General features: G+C 48.7%; 1 protein-coding gene across 2 annotated transcripts in view; it reads left to right on the top strand.

Moving 5' to 3' along the window:
* The window catches only part of LOC311322783 (RNA-binding motif, single-stranded-interacting protein 3-like), a gene marked incomplete at both ends in the record, with an annotated part of 175,517 nt that overhangs the window by 7,767 nt on the left and 147,750 nt on the right, over window positions 1–20,000 (top strand). The window contains one exon of one of the 2 annotated variants that reach the window (XM_084454897.1): window positions 17,373–17,447. The exons of the other annotated variant lie outside the window; for it this stretch is intronic. Coding sequence (XP_084311023.1) covers window positions 17,373–17,447 — 75 coding nt within the window. Of the gene's footprint in view, window positions 1–17,372; window positions 17,448–20,000 lie in introns of those variants that run through there. 2 annotated transcript variants of the gene reach the window in all.

Genomic DNA, 20,000 nt, shown 5'->3' with positions numbered 1-20,000 from the left:
CATTATTGAGCTGGATGGTTGAATGGGGTTTTGTGAATGATTCTGTCCTTGGCTGCAGAAAACCTTTCTAATTCGTGTTACAGGAAAGAGCGTGATGGCTCACTTCCTTGTTGGCAACACGGCTACACACACACATGCACACACACACACACACACACACACACAGACACACACACACACACACACACACACACACACACACACACACACACACACACACACACACACACACCTCTGACACATTACTGAACTCTTTGTTCTCCTACTGTAGTGGTATGTCTCACAGTTTAATGGGACAGGTGCCCAGAGTATGTATGATCCATCTTGAACCAAACCAGAACTGGGCTCATAACCAGCAAATGGCAGTATTGACGGAAATATGAAAATGCCTCCGCTATTCTCCCTCTTCTCAGCTAGGGCTTGTTCTCTCTCTCTCTCTCTCTCTCTCTCTCTCTCTCTCTCTCTCTCTATCAGTCTCTCTCCCTCTCTCTCTCTCTCTCTCTCTCTCTCTCTCTCTCTCTCTATCAGTCTCTCTCCTCTCTCCTCCCGGCAAGCGCTCGTTTGTTGTGTGAAAGGTAGAGAGACGTTATGCTCCATTTAGCCGGCTCACTTTGATGACTTCAGCTCTGCTAATTATAGAGGTGCCGCCACAGATGCAATCACTAAGTGCATCACCCCCTAAACCCCCGACGCCCACTGATATCTCCACGCTCGCCAATTGAAGAGCTCTCGAATTGTGTCTCTCGATGTGTTCTTAATGGTGGTATTAGGAGAGACGGGTACATGCACTGAAATTCTAACCTGCTATAGATACTCCTTCTAGTTCTTCCGTTGATATGTGATGTCTACCTCATTCTCTCTGCTTATGGCTGAATGCTTGGTCTTTCTACCGCACGAGCAAATATAGAGCAACGTATCTTCGTTCTCAGGACATCATAACATACTCCATCCCCCTGGTCCGTACTGAGAGAGGAAAAAGAGCATTCTCATATGCAGCCCCTTCCTCTTGGAACTCCTTACAGCTGAGTTTTAAGTTGTCAAATTTGATCTCTCTCACAAGGTTTAAGCGACTATTGTCTGATTTAGTGAGTGTGCCAATGTCATGTTCTTGCACTCTAAGATAACTCTTCCCTGTTCTCATCCCCCATGCACTTTGCACTTTTAGACTTCCGACTTTTATTGTTGTTATTGTTACACATAGTCCTGTATGTTTTATTGTAATTAGGGCCCGAGCACTGGCGGTGCGAGGCCCTATTGTATTTCGAAGGATTATTATTCTCCTACCTTCTTCTTCTCCCCAAACAAATGCCTTTTTGGCGGGCTAAACATCGATGAAAACGGATGAAACTTTGCAGATACATCAGTCCTGGTGAAAATCGGATATTTCATTGGTGACGGAAATGGGCGTGGCAAAACGGCTCAAGAGCGCCCCCTGGAAAGTTTAAAATGGCGAGCCCCACCTTTCAGTTGGATGTAGGCGAACGAAATTTGGTGGGCATATGTATTTCATCGAGCCACACTTAAATGTCTCTTGGAGCTATACCCAACATGCAACAGGAAGTCCGCCATTTTGCTCTTTATGTGCCATTTTGTCCTTGTTTTTACCATTTCCATGCCTCGTACTTCGACGAACTCCTCCTACAGATTTCATCCGATCAACTTCATATCGGGTCAGCTTCATCTTAAGACCTTTGTGATCAAAAGTTATCAAAAAAATTTAGTTTTCACCAAACACCCTTGCCGTGGCGCCCCGCCAAAGTTTGACATTTCGCTATAAAACACGAAGTCCTCATAACTCCTCCATACATTATCCAATTTGTCCGATATATCTCACGCTTCATGACGCTTCTGTCCTGAACACATCTATGTGTCAGTATTGCGTCATACTTATAGCGCCACCTATTGGTGAAACAGGAAGTCCTCATAACTCCTCCATACATTATCCAATTTGTCCGATATATCTCACGCTTCATGACGGTTCTGTCCTGAACACATCTTTGTGTCAGTATTGCATCATACTTATTGCGCCACCTATTGGTGAAACAGGAAGTCCTCATAACTCCTCCATACATTATCCAATTTGTCCGATATATCTCACGCTTCATGACGGTTCTGTCCTGAACACATCTATGTGTCAGTATTGCGTCATACTTATAGCGCCACCTATTGGTGAAACAGGAAGTCCTCATAACTCCTCCATACATTATCCAATTTGTCCGATATATCTCACGCTTCATGACGGTTCTGTCCTGAACACATCTTTGTGTCAGTATTGCGTCATACTTATTGCGCCACCTATTGGTGAAACAGGAAGTCCTCATAACTCCTCCATACATTATCCAATTTGTCCGATATATCTCACGCTTCATGACGGTTCTGTCCTGAACACATCTATGTGTCAGTATTGCGTCATACTTATAGCGCCACCTATTGGTGAAACAGGAAGTCCTCATAACTCCTCCATACATTATCCAATTTGTCCGATATATCTCACGCTTCATGACGGTTCTGTCCTGAACACATCTTTGTGTCAGTATTGCATCATACTTATTGCGCCACCTATTGGTGAAACAGGAAGTCCTCATAACTCCTACATACATTATCCAATTTGTCCGATATATCTCACGCTTCATGACGGTTCTGTCCTGAACACATCTATGTGTCAGTATTGCGTCATACTTATAGCACCACCTATTGGTGAAACAGGAAGTCCTCATAACTCCTCCATACATTATCCAATTCGTCCGATATATCTCACGCTTCATGAAGGTTCTGTCCTGAACACATCTATGTGTCAGTATTGCATCATACTTATAGCGCCACCTATTGGTGAAACAGGAAGTCCTCATAACTCCTACATACGTTATCCGATTTACTCCAAATTGCTTAGGGTTGATGAAGGTCGCATCCTGAACACATCTGTGCATGAGCATTGAGTCATACTAATAGCGCCACCTACTGCTTACAGGAAGTCATCATAACTCCTACATACATTGTCCGATTTACACAACATTTCTCACGCTTCATCAAGGTACTGTCCTGAACACATCTATGCGTTTGTATTGAGTCACGCTTAGAGCGCCAACTTCTGGTGACAGGAAGTGTCTCTCAGTACTGGACACCGAAATAGCACAGCCTTTAACGGCGCCACACCCCGACATGCGTGGGGTGCGAGGGCCCGCTCAATGCTGCTCGCAGCCCTAGTTCTGTCCTGTTGTTTGTAACTTAGTGTAACGAGTGCTGAATGATGAACGGACTGAATGGACTGAATGAATGAACAGGTCACACTTGAAAATGAGTCCTCTGAACTCAACGTGTTTTTTTACCTGTATAAATAAAGGTTAAATAAAAAATAAAAATAAAAATCTACTGTACTATTGACTCATTGAAGTTTCTGTCTCTGTCTCTCTATCTCTCTGACTCTCTTCCGCTGTCTCTGTCTCTCTATCTCTGTCCCTCTGTCTTTGTCTCTCTTTTTCTGTCTCTCTATCTCTGTCTCTATCTCTGTCTCTCTGTCTCTGTCTTTCTTTCTCTGTCTCTCTGTCTCTTTCTGTCTCTCTATCTCTCAGTCTCTCTTCCGCTGTCTCTGTCTCTCTATCTCTGTCCCTCTGTCTTTGTCTCTCTTTTTCTGTCTCTCTATCTCTGTCTCTCTTTCTGTCTCTCTGTCTCTGTCTCTCTTTCTCCGTCTCTCTATCTCTGTCTCTCTATCTCTTTCTCCCTGTCTCTGTGTCTCTGTCTCTTTTTTCTGTCTCTGTGTCTCTGTCTCTTTTTTCTGTCTCTGTGTCTCTTTTTTCTGTCTCTGTGTCTCTTTTTTCTGTCTCTGTGTCTCTGTCTCTTTTTTCTGTCTCTGTGTCTCTGTCTCTTTTTTCTGTCTCTGTGTAGGGCTCTCTCAGTCTCTTCAGGGCTGATGGTTTTATAAGGAGGATGAGGTACTAGGGGAGGTAGAGAGAAAAGGGCCGGAATTGAGTTCTGCTCCATTTACCCTCCTGAAATATTCCTCTTAGAATGGGACTCTCTCTCTCTCTCTCTCTCTCTCTTTCTCTCTCTCTCTCTCTCTCTCTCTCTCTCTCTCTCTCTCTCTCTCTCTCTCTCTCCTTCTGTCTTTCTCTTTATCTGTCTCAATCTATCTTTCTCTCTCTCTCTTGCTCACTATATCCATCTACCCCCATCATCTCACTCTCCCTCTTTGTATCCCTCTCTCTTTCTCTCTCTCTCTCTCTTTCTCTCTCTCTCTCTCTCTCTCTCTCTCTCTCTCTCTCTTTCTCTCTCAGTTTTCTCTCCACTGTGGCGTGATACCATTTCACTTCATAATCCTGGATGGCTCAGCAGAGCTTTAAAACACTGCTGCGCTCCGCCCATGTCATCCCATCCCGGCCGCCTCTCTCTCTCTCTCTGTCTCTCTCTCTCTCTCTCTCTCTCTCTCTCTCTCTCTCTCCTCTCCTTTCCTTTCTCTCTCCTCTCGCTCCCTCTCTCTTTCTTCTATCCTCTTCTGTTCTGTCCCCGACTGAGCCAGGCTGAGCGTCTTAGTCTCTCCTCCGTCTCTCTGCGCCACAAGAACCCCCTGTCGCATACCGTATATGGTTCTCCTCTCCTCTCCTCTCCTCTCCTCTCCTCTCCTCTCCTCTCCTCTCCTCTCCTCTCCTCTCCTCTCCTCTCCTCTCCTCTCCTCTCCTCTCCTCTCGGCCGTGCTCTGGCCACTCATGCAGGTGAGATCCCTGTACAACGCCCGCCAGGCGGGGTGGAGGGGGGTCACAGCTAGCCCTTTACTCCCATCCTATAAACTGTAGTGAGGTCAGGACTGGCCAGGGAAACCTGATCTTAAAACAGCACTGACGGGCATCTGGGGTGTCAGAATAGCCTGACCCACACACATGCGCATGCGCACACACACACATACACATACACACACACACACACACACACACACACACACACATCTCACACCCTACAGACACATAACACAGCTGCAGACCATCTGACTGTACTCACACACACATACACACACATCCATTTGCACATGCACGCACTCAGGCACGCACACACACACACACACACTCCACACACACACACACACACACACATACACACACTCTCTCTCTCCGGCTGGTATGTGTTACCCACCATGCATCCCACACCAGCCGCAGACCCAGCCTTCTCAGCTCACGGTTTCTAACCTCTCCCAGCTCAGGCTAATCAGGAAACGGCAGGGGCTCGGATCGCGTGGCGCCGTCCGGCCATTCACGGCCGGCAGGCATCGTGAGTTGACCCGCGCCCCGGAGACCCTGCGTGCAGTACCTCCTCCGGAGCCCGAGGACGGAGGTTTCACGCTCGTTAGCGTCGCCGCCACTCTGCCGTCGTGACGGGCGGCATGAGTCAGAGGCAGGGTTTACGCTCGAGTAACATCTGCGGCCCCGTCTCGCCCCTGCGCCATCTCCGCCGCTGTCAGCGGCACGCTGGGTTTTTCCAGGGCCCGCGAGTCTCCCTGCCGACCGCCGCGCCCTCCTTACCCACACCCACACCCCCCTCCTCCCTCCCTCCCTCACTCCTCCCTGGCCGTTTTGGTTCTCCGCCAGCGCTCCTTCGAATTCCAAGCATCTGGTCAGTTCTAGGAAACGCCCACGACGGGACTTAGGGGGAAACAACACAGGGCCTCTTGATTACTGGAGCCCTGGAACCATACAATGACTGTGTGTGTGCGCGTGTATGTGGGTGTGTGTGTGTGTGTGTGTGCGTGTGTGTGTTACTGTCGGGAGGTGGGGTTTGACTTTCCAGGGATTTTTGGGAGGGTCCAGCTCAGTAGTTTCTGTTATGTCTTTGATTTTCTCTGTCTGTGTCTGGCTCTTCGTCTGTACTTCCTGTTCGACTGGGGACACAGGGACATGAGGAAGATGATGGCCTTCATCATCTACAAGTTGAATTCCCCTGGCCTGTAGAGAGATATCTAATAATAGTCTGTACTGCGCTGTTTAGAGGAGAGGTTATAATCACTCCAGCACCACAGAGGAATGAGATTTCCTCACTGCTAATATCCCACAGATGACTCACACAGTCACGCACACACACACACACACACACACACACACACACACAGTCAGTCATGACGCACACACACATGCACACACACACACACACACACACAGTCAGTCGCGCGCACACACACACACACACACACACACACACACACACACACAGAGTCAGTCGCGCGCACACACACACACACACACACACACACACACACAGAGTCAGTCACGCACACACACACACACACACACACACACACACACACAGTTACGCACACACACACAGTCATGCACACACACAGTTACACACACAGTCAGTCATGTACACACACACACACACACACACACACACACACACACACACACACACACACACACACTGTAGACACATGCTGTTTCAACCCCCGCCTACCCTCAACATTTTCTCTCTCTCTCTCTCTCTCTCTCTCTCTCTCTCTCTCTCCCTCTCCCTCTCAACTATGGCTGTGCAATGTATGATTCAACCAGGATGCCCGTGTGGCTGTTTTGTATTGTGTTTTTCATAGGAGACTAGCAGTCCCTCCACCTGCTTGGTGTTAGAGCTGTGTCTCTGTTCACACCTCACACTTCAGACTGATCCTCCTCTGATCCATATTCCCCTCCCTCCCTCCCTCCCTTTTCCCTCAATCCCTCTCGCTCTTTCATTCCAGAGGTAGAACAGATGAATCCTGCATGCAGGGGAACCTTTAGCTCCCTGTCACCTCTGTTCAGGCTCTGACATCAGCAGGCCCGCTTCACTCCAGAGCTTCCATTAGGGCCCGGGTTCGACTCATCACACGTCCCCGTCCTCATGCATCCCCTCTGACTCCACACAACGCTGCACAGACCCTGGCCTGCCCCGGTTACGTAGCCCTCCTCCGCCGAGGAGGGGGTGAGGTGCTGATCTGGGTTTGGACCGCAGCTTTACAGCCAACGGTGGACGAGGAAGAGAGAGGCCCTCGTCTACCTTGTAGGAACATAGACTCCTGTTGCTACAGTCCCCGCATGTGTCTCTCTGTGTTCTATGTGAGTGTTAACACGCACGCACGCACACACACACACACACACACATACACACACACACCTATACGCGTTACCAGGGTTGAGGCTCTGAATGCTGTTTAGTAAAACCTCAATTGAAACGTTCCCTTCAGCCGAACTCGAAGTAGGTCTCGTTTGAGCGTCGGTCAAAGGGGTGGCGAGTTCTCAGTTTCAGGGGCCAAGGCTCAGGTCCCTGGTCTTAATTCTTAATAGTTGGACCAATAAATATTGATGGTCCTTGAGAGCATTCTCAGTGTATTGTTACCGTGCAAAGTTTCCCCAATCTTTTCTGGGTGAGCTGTGCTTTTCTCCCTAAAATATATCTCTTCATTCTCACCACTGCCTCAACCCCTACGCAGTTAACCAGAGGCAAGCTCTGTATGCAATCTTCAATTATAGTTTCATAATGAAATATATAAACCAACACGGAAGGCATGGCTGACTACATACTGTATTGGAGGCTACCCTTTTTTCTTGTTACTGCATGTCTCCGTCTCTCTCTCTCTGTCTGTCTGCCTGTCTATCTGTCTGCCTGCATGTCTGTCTGCGTGTCAGTCTGCATGTCTGTCTGTGTCTGTCTGCCTGTTTCTACCCCCCCCTCTCCATTCCTGTTTGTGATTACCTCAGCCAATCGGCCCATGGGCTGTTAATCTGTTAATCTGCTAATCCGCGATCAATATCAGCCTCATCTCTTCCCCACAGATAAAAGCTGCCTCTCTGATAATTATGTTTTTTTTCCAACTCCTCTCCTCTCCCTCCTCTCTCTCCTTTGTGTGATTCTGTGGGATGCTAGCTAGACAGCTACAGTAGTATTGATTTGGTTTGCCCACTGGCCTCCTGCCTACATGTGCATACAGCCCCATGCAGACTCAAAGACACGTTTCAGTTGCAATCAGAAATCCTTGAACGTAATTGGGGCATAATTGTGTTGGGACCTATTTGAAGTGGCTGTACTGTAAATGTGTAATTGGGCTAAAACTGAGTCTTGGCTAAAATTGGGTCTGTCTTTTTAAAAGTATCATCTCGTGGAAGATACAATTAGATATGACTTGATTTTCTTGACTCTTTTTCAATAACTTTCTAAGATAAGATAAGGAAAGATGAATTTAATGATCCTGGGGGTTAGGGTTAGGGCGGGTATTAAATATTTCCTGTCATCACTCTGAAGAGTAATAGAAAACAAAATCTAATTATATCATTTTGTTGACAGGAAAAACACAGTTCTCTACACTGAGTGACCTCCTGGGTGAGGGCCTGTCCCTGCTTCTGTCCTCGGGATAAGATAAAGTTACTCTCTAGCCCATGAACCCCCTCACCAGGTCCCTGTGCTCCCTGGGTCTCCCTGGTCATACTATAGCCTCCATCTGATTCAGCAGCTCTATGGTTGGCATTGGAACAATAGAGAGCTCTTGTCCCCTGAAGCCCTCTTAGGTGAGGCTTGTTGTTCTGTTGTTCCAATACTGTAGCCCCCCTCCCCCCCTCACTCTCTCTTCCTCTCTTGTTGCTCTCTCCGATACTGGGACGAGCTCTGCAGGTCAGACAGAAAGCAGACCGGTGGTCAGAGAATCATGGAGCCCGCTATGGCATAAAGGAGTTGTGTGATACTTAATATTCTACAATGGAGAGTTTCGATACTTGATTCTGATTGGCTAGCAGCCATTGTAAAATACTCTGTAACCCACGGCTGCAACCGCATAACAATAAGTATTAATGGTAAATGGTAAATGGACTGCACTTATATAGCGCTTTTACACCTTAGCGGCACTCAAAGCGCTTTACAATGGCCTCTCATTCACCCATTCACACACACATTCACACACCAATGGCGGCAGCTGCCATGCAAGGTGCTAACCTGCTCATTGGGAGCAATTTGGGGTTAGGTGTCTTGCTCAAGGACAATTCGACATGTGGACAGTCAGAGCTGGGATTCGAACCGCTGACCCTTCGATCCTTGAACAACCCGCTCTACCAACTGAGTTACAGCTGAATGTAATGCGCCGTCAATGTCATTGACGAGGCCATTGATAAGATCATGCTTTGTGTAGCAACTACTCGCAGCAACCTCGCCTTTTTCGTATCCTATTACAAAAAGCACTCATTAGTCCGACTCCAACACTTCCACACCCCTACCAGCAAAAACAAGTGCTCTGGAGAACTGTTTTAATAACTGCACCATAGCTGGAAATGTTCAAATAAATGTGCACCACCCGAATTATCCCTATATAGGCTTATGTGAGCAAGGCCTACCCAAATAGGCGAGATAGCTTATGCTGCCTGGCAACCATATAATTCAGAACTATAGCCTATCGCGGAAGATTATGTAAATGCTAAAATGATAAGAATGATCGGTAAATAAATGATTGAATATTACTACTGTGTGTTTTTTGTGAATATATATATGTAGTAACCGTTGTACAAAAGCAATTGACCACTTGAGGCAGTGGGTTACACAGGATTTTACAACAGCTACGAGGGTTTTAGGCTAGAGGCTAACAACACCCACTGCCTCTCGTGGTCAATTGCTTAAATGAACTGTTGGTAACACTTAAGGTCCTCTTATTAAGCATACGTTATTATTATTATTATTATTATTAGGTGGGCTAGCTTGTAAAAGCTAGCCCAACTTGTGATATTCCCACTATTTCTTTCTTTCTTTCTTATTATTATTCTCCTCAGTTTTTTGGCCCTTAACTACTTCTTCATACTTTGTGCTAGAAACTTCATTCAAACTTTAAAATGTTCATAGTCTTTAGCTGTTTCCCGGATGTATTCAGATTTTTTATATTTTTTATAGTTTTTTAGTAATTTAACTTTTAATAGTAATTTTTGTGCCATTGAAACTGCTGGTGGAATGTTCAGTATCATTATGTTTTTAGAGTGGCGGCAGCTGTTGCTTTGAAAATATTCACATGTTTTGTAAACTGCTGTCGCTCCTACAGTTTTAACAGCTCAGGGGCCTCATTTATCAAAGAGCGTGTAAATTCAGGTGTAAAAGAGGGCGTACGACGAAAACGAGGAAAATGCGAAAAGTAGCGTACGACGAGAATATTTACACGCTTTTCGGATCTATCAAAAATGTTGGACACGCTGCTGCGCCATTTCCTGCACGAAAAATCCGACGCTGGCGGAGAAGAGAGCGTACGCGCACGCGCCCCGTGTTCCGCCCTCTCCACGCCCAAATTCAACCATATATGGTCAAAACTATGACAGCGCACAACGTGGATACCCCGGAAGGAACCGACATAATATAGCGTGGAGCATAGGAAAGACAAATACGTTTATGGAAAAACGCGGAAAGAAGAAACTTTTCGGAGACGGAGGTGCATGTGCTTGTTGGTGAGGTCCACGCGAGGAAAGAAAATCATCTTCGGAAGGTAAGCTATTTGTACGAGCCTACATTTGTCTGATTGCTCCTACAGTTTAGGTAGCCTACTGTACGTTTCGTGCATCCTGTATTTGGCGTAGGCTACACGGACATTCTGTATTATGTGGCTGTGAGGAAAGCAAACATTCCACACATTCTGTGGTAGGCTATGATTGATTTAGGACCAAAAACAGGGAACGATAACACAGATGATCTCTTCATAATGTTAGACCACATTAAACATTTTCCCCCCTGGGAAATTAAGACTCTCATCTAAATCACCCGGTAAATCACACTTAAGCATTTATTTGGCTGCCAACAGAAAAACATATCAATTGAATATGGCTACACAATAAAATGTTTAATGCATAATCAAGTTAACAGACAAACTCAAAGAAAATGACTGAAATTGTTTCTCCAGACTCTGATGTGGGGTGGGACTCAGAGGAGGGGGAGTCTGCAGTGGTCCTTGACCTGACGGTCGTGCCCCCGCCGGTTGCAGCCTCTACATCCAGCGCCACGACCTCCAGTGCCTCCACCTCCAGCGCACCGGCCTCCACCTCCAGTGCCATCTCCAGCGCCTCCGTCTCCACCGCCCACGCCTCCACCTCCGGCTGCCAGCGTCCCTGCCTCAAGGGTCCCTGAGGGCTGGGCTTCCTCTCAGACGCCGTGCTGGAGGCTCATGACCCTAGAGGCCCAGAGGGAAATGGCAGAAGGGATTGGGGCAGTTGTGGGGCAGTTGTGCAGCAGTTGGTGGAGGTCACCACACTACACCACCAGAGCCAACAGGACATCCTCACTGCACTTCATTCCCTCACACATGCTGTCACGGACCTCACACTGTCACTCACTACCACACTCACGGACCTCACACAGTCACTCACTACCACACTCAAGGACCTCACACAGTCACTCACTACCACACTCACGGACCTCACACAGTCACTCACTACCACACTCAAGGACCTCACACTGTCACTCACTACCACACTCACGGACCTCACACAGTCACTCACTACCACACTCAAGGACCTCACACAGTCACTCACTACCACACTCACGGACCTCAAACATTCACTCACAAACGCACTCACACACCTCACACAGTCACCCACCAACAGACAATAAAATGGTAGAAATGTGAACCTTACTTGTTTGTGTCTTCATAGCTGGCGCATGACCTCAGTGTGGGCCCTTTGGCCCCGCTGGTAAACCTCATGACGGGGAGGGGGCTGAGGGCTTGGGTCCTCATTTTGTGGTGGGGTCTTGACTGGTTCTCATTCTTATCAGCTTTGAATATACATCTTGGTAAACATAACAGAATGATGTACAAGGAGGGGACAGATACCTAGTGAAAGTACTATTGGTTGCTAGTAAAAAGACAATAATGAGGGCTTGGTATAAGGTGGAACCCCCAACCAAGGAGCAGTGGTGGGTGTTGTGGAGGAGATTTATGAGATTTATTTATGCATTGAGGATGCAGGAAGGAAAGTTTGAAGGGAGATGGGAAAAATGGATGGATTATAGAAGGAAGTGTGATGATACCACTAATATTAAAATTGTCATATTTGAGTAAGAAAAAAAAGCTGCATGGATGGAAGTACCCATAAGCTGTTATTGTAAGTTTTTATGTTTTATTGTATTGTCGTTGTATGGATGGAAAATGCTAATAAAGATTAAAGTAAATAAGACAAAGAATATGTATCTTGGCTATGCACACACCAACAAGCCGTCACGTGCAGCGCCTGCCTCCAGTCTAGCCCCTACCCTGCTGTGCGCCAGGATGAATGAGTCATGCGTGGAGTCAGGCCTCCGTGCCACTACACTTGTGATGAGTATGTCGGCGTCACATATGATTTGGGTATTTATAGTGTGCACATTTTAGCGATTCACATAGACGTATTCATTCACTGATGGTGCCCTTATGTGGGTGCAGTCGCCATCGCCGTCACCTCTTTGGAGTTCTATCTCGGCCAGTAGGCCGAGTAGCGCCGGATTCATTTAGGCTCGCATTACGCACAGGAGGACTGTCATTTATATGCTTACCAAACAGCAAACAGGTCCACATGATCACATATTAATGACAATCTAATTGGTCAATTATTGCCGTTTGATGGAGTGCCTGCATTAGGTGTGTGACATATTGCGCGGAAAGGTTTGGGACAGCGCATAGGTTCAGTTTGGGGAACAAATCCATATCGGACCATGAATGAGCCGGTTAGAGGACACGTCTAATCTTGCATTGCGATATATGTTTGTGCTGAATTGGGCTATTAGCCTACATGATTGTGCATTCAGAAACTGTCGCTCTTATTCTCTCCATCAAACATTGTAATTCACCGACGCACCACCTGCGTCGCCAGTTCCCCCTGTGTTCAAAAAGGGTGTAGAAAACCGTGTAAATCGGTACGACAACCTGAGAGGTGTCCTACAAAAGCGCGTAGAAAGGCGACTAAATTTTCGCCCTTTCGGCTTGATAGATCGCAATGTGGGGGGGGAAAATGGCGTACGCCTGAAATCGCGAAAAAGACCGTGTAAAATATGGCGTACCTCAATGATAAATGAGGCCCCAGACACAGATTATACATCAAAACGTTCACACAACTGTGCTGATTCCTACAATGTAAGTATCTAAGCTGTGTGATTTATTGTTTTCACAGTATGACGATAAATTCGGCAACTGTGCTCCCCATTGAAACGTATGGTGACGGACTCTAACTTTTGAGCTGCTAATTTGGCATTTTTACCCCTTTTCCAACTTGTCGCCATGCCTACAGTTTTAACAGCTCATACACATATTATACATCAAAATGTTCACACAGCTGTGCTGATTCGTACAATGTAAGTATCTAAGCTGTGTGACTTACCGTTTTCGAGGTATGATGATTTGTTCGGCAACTGCGCTCCCCATTTAAACATATGGTGCCGCACTAACTTTTGAGCTGCTAATTTTGCATTTTTACCCTTTTTCTAACTTGTCGCCATGCCTACAGTGTTTAAGCTATACGGACATATTATACATAGAAATGTTCTGCAAGTTCTCAGGATTCCTATGGTATCAATACATAAGCTGCAACATTTATAGTTCTCGCGATAGAGCTGTCTGAAGCGGACCATGTCTAGGATCAGAGTGTCATTTGGGATTAGAGTGTTGGCAGCTGTTGCTTTTTTTGAATGTGTGTGCATGTGCAGCGTCTCTTAAAGGTACAGGGACCCTATTATAACTAATGTGGTAGCACAGAACTCAGCCAAAGTGGAATAGAGACACATGATCTTCACTGGTGGGGGCTGGTGGGTAGCCCAGAGAGGAGTACACTGTCCCTGACTGGCTATGACCAAAAGGGGCGGAGCCTCGCCACCACGCCACTATTCACGCCACAGAACCCACTTTTCAGCCCCTGAGTGGGCTAAAGACACAGTCTTCAATGGTGGATGCATGGAAATTGCCCGGAGGTCATTGTACTGTCCCCGACTAGCTGTGACCCAAGGGGGCGGAGCCTAACCAGCATGCCACTATCCACGCCACGGGCCCCACAACTCAGCCCCTGAGTGGGTTAGAGACACATGGTCTTCACCGGTGGAGTCAGGTAGGTGGACCAGAGAGGGGTACACTGTCCCCGACTGGCTGTGACCCAAGGGGGCGGAGCCTTACCAGCACGCCACTATCCACGCCATGGGCCCCACAACTCAGCCCCTGAGTGGGCTAGAGACACACGGTCTTCACCGGTGGAGTCAGGTAGGTGGCCCGGAGAGGGGTGCACTGTCCCCGACCAACTCTGACCTGAGGGGGCGGAGTCTCATCACCACACCACTGTCCACGCCACGGACCCCACAATTCAGCCCGAGTGGGCTAGTGACGCACGGTCTTCGACGGTGGGTGCATGGAGATTGCCCGGTCCGTAGTAGTTCTAGCAGTAGCTGTTAGATAGCTGCAGCAGCTAGCCCACCTCACATTTTCTCCAGGAAATGTACTTTCTAGTTATTATTATTATTATTATTATTATTATTATTATTATACACTTTATTTCTATAGCACTTAAAAAACATTCTACTGGAAGACAAAAAATAAGAAGCACTAACAACAACACCAAAAAATACAGTAAAAGGGAAGAAGTAATGTGAATAAATTAAAATAAATTATAAAATATTATGACATAACTAAAATCTACTATGAGTTTTGAGAAGAGACTTAAAAAGATGATACTGATTTGGCCTGCCTGAGACTCTCAGCCAGATAGTTTCACAACTGAGGGGCCGAAACCCTGCTCCCCTAAGGCATGTTTTTGGAATAACCAGAAGACCCCTACCCGAGGATCTCAGGCTCATAGGGGACTAACAGGTCTGAAATATAATTCGGAGCCAGACCATGCAGAACTTTAAAGTTAGCAGTAAAGTCTTAAAATCAACTCTTAAAAACTACAGGCAACCAGTGAAGAGAGGCAAGGATGTGAGTTCTGGTAATGTGGTCTTGTCATTAGTTAAACGCCTAGCAGCAGCATTTTGTACCAGCTGGAGGTGGGAAATGGCTTTCTGGCTCAGCCCTGCGTACTGTATAGGGAGTTACAATAATCTAAATGAGAGGAAATAAAAGCATGAATGACCATTTCAAGGTCTGTAAAAGGAACGAGGGACCTAATTTTAGCAATGTTCATCAGCTGGAAAAACCCAATTTTACAACAGTAGTTATTTGGCCATTAAAAGAGAGATTAGGAGCAAAAATCACCCCCAGATTACAGGCAGCACACTTAACATTGGTTAAAAGGCACCAAGATTAGACTGTATGGAGCTGACAGCGTTTGGGGAGCCAAATAGAAGAATCTCAGACCTAGCTTCATTAAGCTGGAGGAAGTTCTGAGACACCCAGCACTTTATGTCAGCAAGGCACAATATACATAGGATGCTTATTAATATTATGTGTTAATAAGACATTTATAAGTGTTAATAATATCAAACTGCTTAAAAGTGAGAACAGTACCCTATTAAGGTTAATACATCTTTAATTATGCACTTGTGACTGATTTCAACTCGTCTGCATTGTATATTTTTATTGCACAGGGGTGGATTTGAATCCAGGTCGCCTGCAGGAAAAGCATCGTTCTAACCAGCTACGACACCGACCCTGACATGTCTTAACGTGTTTATAATGCTATTAACACATATAAATGCATTATTACACATATTAATGTTAATAAACATCTTATAAGGACCTTATTACCTATTAACTAATAAGAGGGCCTTATTAGTATAATATAAAGTGTTACAGAACTGGGTAGTTGCAAGTTTGTTATGTTATGGCAATAACTTTAAAATGAATACATGTGGCTGTGGCTGTATTGCTGGGAAGGAGTGTCGTTGTTGAAGTGTAAGCACCTCAGATCGATGAAGGAGAGGGACAGTCATGCGGGCGGTAGATCCACAAGCTGCCAGTAGGGGGAATCGACTCCTCACTCTGATGCCTTCCCTCTAGCCCCCCCCCTTCCCCCCCCCAGGCTGAGGCTTTGGTGCTGCAGCCCTGCTGCCCTGCTCTGCTGTGAGCCTGCCGGATCCCTCCTCTCCAGCCTCTCACTCTAGTCCCTCCCACTCTGCCGGCTGTGGAAGGAGGAGGCGGTCTGCTCTCAGCTCCGGACGATTCCCCTCACCACCCTGTCACACTGTGGAAGAGAGAGAGAGAGTGAGAGAGCTGCTGCTGGGAGCAGTGAAAGAGAGAGAGAGAGAGAGAGAGACAGCGCAAAGCGGCCAAGAGGAGAAATAAGGAACACATTTTACAAGAGCAGGAAGAGGGAGGATCGCAGACGAGGGACTGTCTGTCTGTCTGTCTGTCCGTCTGTCCGTTGGGCACCTGGGACACACACTCATTGTGATTCTTCTCGTTTCAAATCCTTTTCTCTACCCGAACACGGCGGACCGTCCGAGCCGAGGAGAATTGTCTTTTTTTTTTGGGAGGGGGGTGATATCATTCCGGACTTGGATTGCTTCTCCGTTATCTCACCTCTCTCCAAGCTGTTCTGCGCTGCCAGGGGCTGAGATTGCTCCGGTGTGTCTGCCCTGCCGGCTCACCCCTCGTACCAGCCGGGCTCTTCCCAGAGTGCATCTGTCAGCACGCCGCCTAAGATATCTGCTCTGTCCGACAGGAACACTGAGACGCTCCGGGTTCAGACTACAGAGAGAGAGAGAGAGAGAGAGAGAGAGAGAGAGATACACAGTGCCTGTGTGCGCGCGAGGAAGAGAGATTGAAGCAGAGGAGCGAGCCAAGCGCCGAGGCGAGACAGCTCAAATAGAGAAGTGAACATATATATCCTACCCCCTCCTTTTCCCCCCTGGTCTTCCCTCTCCTCCTCTCCTCCTCTCCCGCGCCGGGGCGCTCAAAGGACTGGCCGAGCTGAGCCACCTGCTCCTCCTCATCTTCCTCTCCTCCTCCTCCTCTTCCTCGGCTCTGCGTGCGTGTGTGTGTGTGCATTAGCGAGCCAGTGCCGGCTCACCGGCAAGACGCGTGGCTCGGGCTTTTGCTGACGCCCCCCGGGGGAATACCGCGTTGCCGCTCTTTCACAGACCGAGCATCTGCCCGAGCTCTGGACCAGGAGGTGAGCGGAAAGGCGTCGTTTGCCAGGAGCCCACCCCACCCCCACCCCGCTACCCGCCCCCCCCCCCCCCACACACACACACAGAGGGAGCCCCACTCCCAGTCACCCGCACTCAACAACCCCCCTGGCCCCCCTCTCACACGGATCCCTGCTCTGTCGTGCTCTCCGGGGGAACCAGACGCGCGAGAAACGGAAACGTAGGAATCGGATCAGAACCGAGCCTTTACCCCACAAACTCCCGGCCTCTCCCCCCACCCCACCCACCTTCCCCACACACACACACACTCCCCAGGACTCCGCAGCTTCCCTGCCACCGTTCCCTGCCTCAGCGCTAAGGATTCCAGCTACATGGGCAAGCGATTGGAACAGCAACCAATGTACCCCCAGTACACCTACTACTACCCCCACTATCTCCAGACCAAGGTACGGCTCCGCACTGGACTCTACGCTTTTCACTCCTACCTTTCAGCCTACTACTCCCCTCTCCTCCCTCCCTCCCTCTCCTCCCTCTCCTCCCTCCCTCCCTCTCTCGTTCATCCCTGTCAGTGTGTTGAGTGGCGCCGGGGCGTGATGGCTGGCCAGCCCTGGAGGGGATAGCGCTGGACAGCCTGGGGCTGGCGTGGTCTCCGTCAGTGGCTGAGGGATCCGAGAGGGGTGGCTTGTCCAGCCTGCGTCTGCGCTATCCGCTGGACTCATCCATCCAGATGTAACGACACCCAGAGACGGCTGGGATGAGTTCATGGGGGGGATTAGTGTGCGGGTGTGGATTCACTCTTAATGTTAATTATTGGCTTCAGTCAGTGGACTTGACATTTACTGTTTTGTGACATCTGAATGGAATTGCAAGATCACTTGACTGGTGGTATTTATAGGTAGCCGCATGCTATGACAGATGAATTCATTGGATTTGTTAGCTTTAGAATTTGAATTAGGGAATTAAAACAGGATTATTTCAAAGCTCTCTGTTGGCCGTTCTGTTATCTCCAAAAACACATTATACAGGACATCATCCCTGGGCTTAGCCTCTCGGATTGAAACAGCCACATTTTATATCTCAGATACTGTATAGAAACCATATCTGCTATCTCCACTGTCCCAGCTATCGCCTGTAGCTCTATCTCCAGCCTGGCCTTCAGTGTGATAGCTAACATGCTTGGGGCTGCTGGCTGGCTGGCTGACTGACTGGTTAACTGACTGGCTGACTGGTTAACTGACTGGCTGACTGGTTAACTGACTGGCTGGCTGACTGACTGACTAACTGACTGACTGACTGTTTGACTAGCTGGCTTACTGGCATGGCTGGCTGACTAACTGATTGACTGTCTAGCTGGCTGGCTGGCTGGCTAACTGTCTGGTTGGCTGACTGTCTGGTTGGCTGACTGTCTGGTTGGCTGACTGTCTGGTTGGCTGACTGTCTGGTTGGCTGACTGTCTGGTTGGCTGGCTGTGGGCCCCGGGCTCCCAGCCCCAGGGCTCCAGGGGACAGGCTGCCGAGAGAGCGGTGGAGAGGCAGCCGCCCGTGTTTGCTCTAGCTGCTGTATGCATCAGCGCCGCTGGGAAGAGAGCCTGGCCGCTGGCCTCTGGGGCTCCGCTGCCTGGCAGGCAGAAAGGGGGTGGCTGGCCAGGGTCGAGCTTAAATCCTGCTTCATTTCAGGAAGTTGAGGGTTTAAATGAAACGCAATTAGCATTGTAAATCATTTCACCGTTCAATTCTGAACCGAGGGAATGGGGATGGAATTGACCCTGAGCCCGGAGGGAGCGCAGCTGAGGCCCTCTCGCTTGAAAGAGGAGGAAATAATTCTGATATCAGACATGGTAGAATGCGTGTGTGTGTTTGTTCTCTCTCCCTGCGTTGTGGCGTGGAGCTGCTGAGGTAGCTGGCTGGCCTGTCAGAGGAGAGAGAAGAGGGAGAGAGAGAGAGAGGGAGAGAGAGAGGGAGAGAGAGAAAGAGAGAGGTAGAGAGAGAGAGAGAGAGAGAGAGAGAGAGAGAGAGTGCCACTCCCACCAGCACGGCAGCCCACCAGCCTCCTCTCTGATTTATAGTTTAATACATTTGCGCTGCTGCCATATGGCTTCCCTCTCTCTCTCTCTCTCTCTCTCTCTCTCTCCCTCTCCCTCTCCATCTCTCTATACCTCTCTCTCTCTCCCTCTCTTTCTCTCTCTCTCTCTTTGTGTGTCTGTCTCTCCTCTCTCCCTCCCTCTCCGTATTCATCATCCCCCTTCCCTCGCTCGTATCTCAGAGGATCTCATCTCGTGTCTCTCAATCAGGGTAACCCCCCCTCCGCCCACCCCACCATCTTCCCTCCATCCATCCCTCCCTCCCTCCCTCCCTCGCCGCCCCTCTGCTCCGCTGCAACAGGCACCCTCCCCCCCCCGCCCCCCCCTTCCCCCTCCCCAAGGTCAGTAGCAGATCGGATCTTGCCACCGTCAGCTGTTGAGGTATCCTTGAAAGGAGGATTCGTGTCATCATGCAAACTAGTCCCGCAGAGGAGGAGGAGGAGGAGGAGGAGGAGGAGGAGGAGGAGGAGCGGCTAAACGTCCAGGCATTTCCGCCGTTGAATCCAGTGGCCGTTTGGAGATGGCGGTGTGTACCGGTCTGGGACAGGGACGGCTAGTAATGTGAGAGGGCAGGTCCTGTGTGTGTGTGTGTGTGTGTGTGTGTTGTGTGTGTGTGTGTGTGTTTGTGTGTGTGTGTGTGTGTGTGTGTGTGTGTGTGTGTGTGTGTGTGTGTGTGTGCGTGCGTGCGTGCGTGCGTGCGTGCGTGCGTGTGTGCGTGTGTGAGAGACAGAGAGGCAGAGAACAGGGGAGAGCTATCCCACACGCCCATTAATAATCATTGATCGGTACATTAGAGGGGGGGCCCTGACACCTCTCCTCCCTCAATCCTCTCCCCCCCCTTGTTCCTCTCTCCTCCCTCAATCCTCCCCCCCCCCGTTCCTCTCCCCCCGGTTCCTCTCTCCTCCCTTGATCTTCACCT

This window comes from Borostomias antarcticus (genome assembly GCF_949987555.1).
Source record: "Borostomias antarcticus genome assembly, chromosome: 21".
In the NCBI taxonomy this organism is placed as follows: domain Eukaryota; kingdom Metazoa; phylum Chordata; class Actinopteri; order Stomiiformes; family Stomiidae; genus Borostomias; species Borostomias antarcticus.
This window is presented reverse-complemented; position numbering and strand designations above follow the sequence as displayed.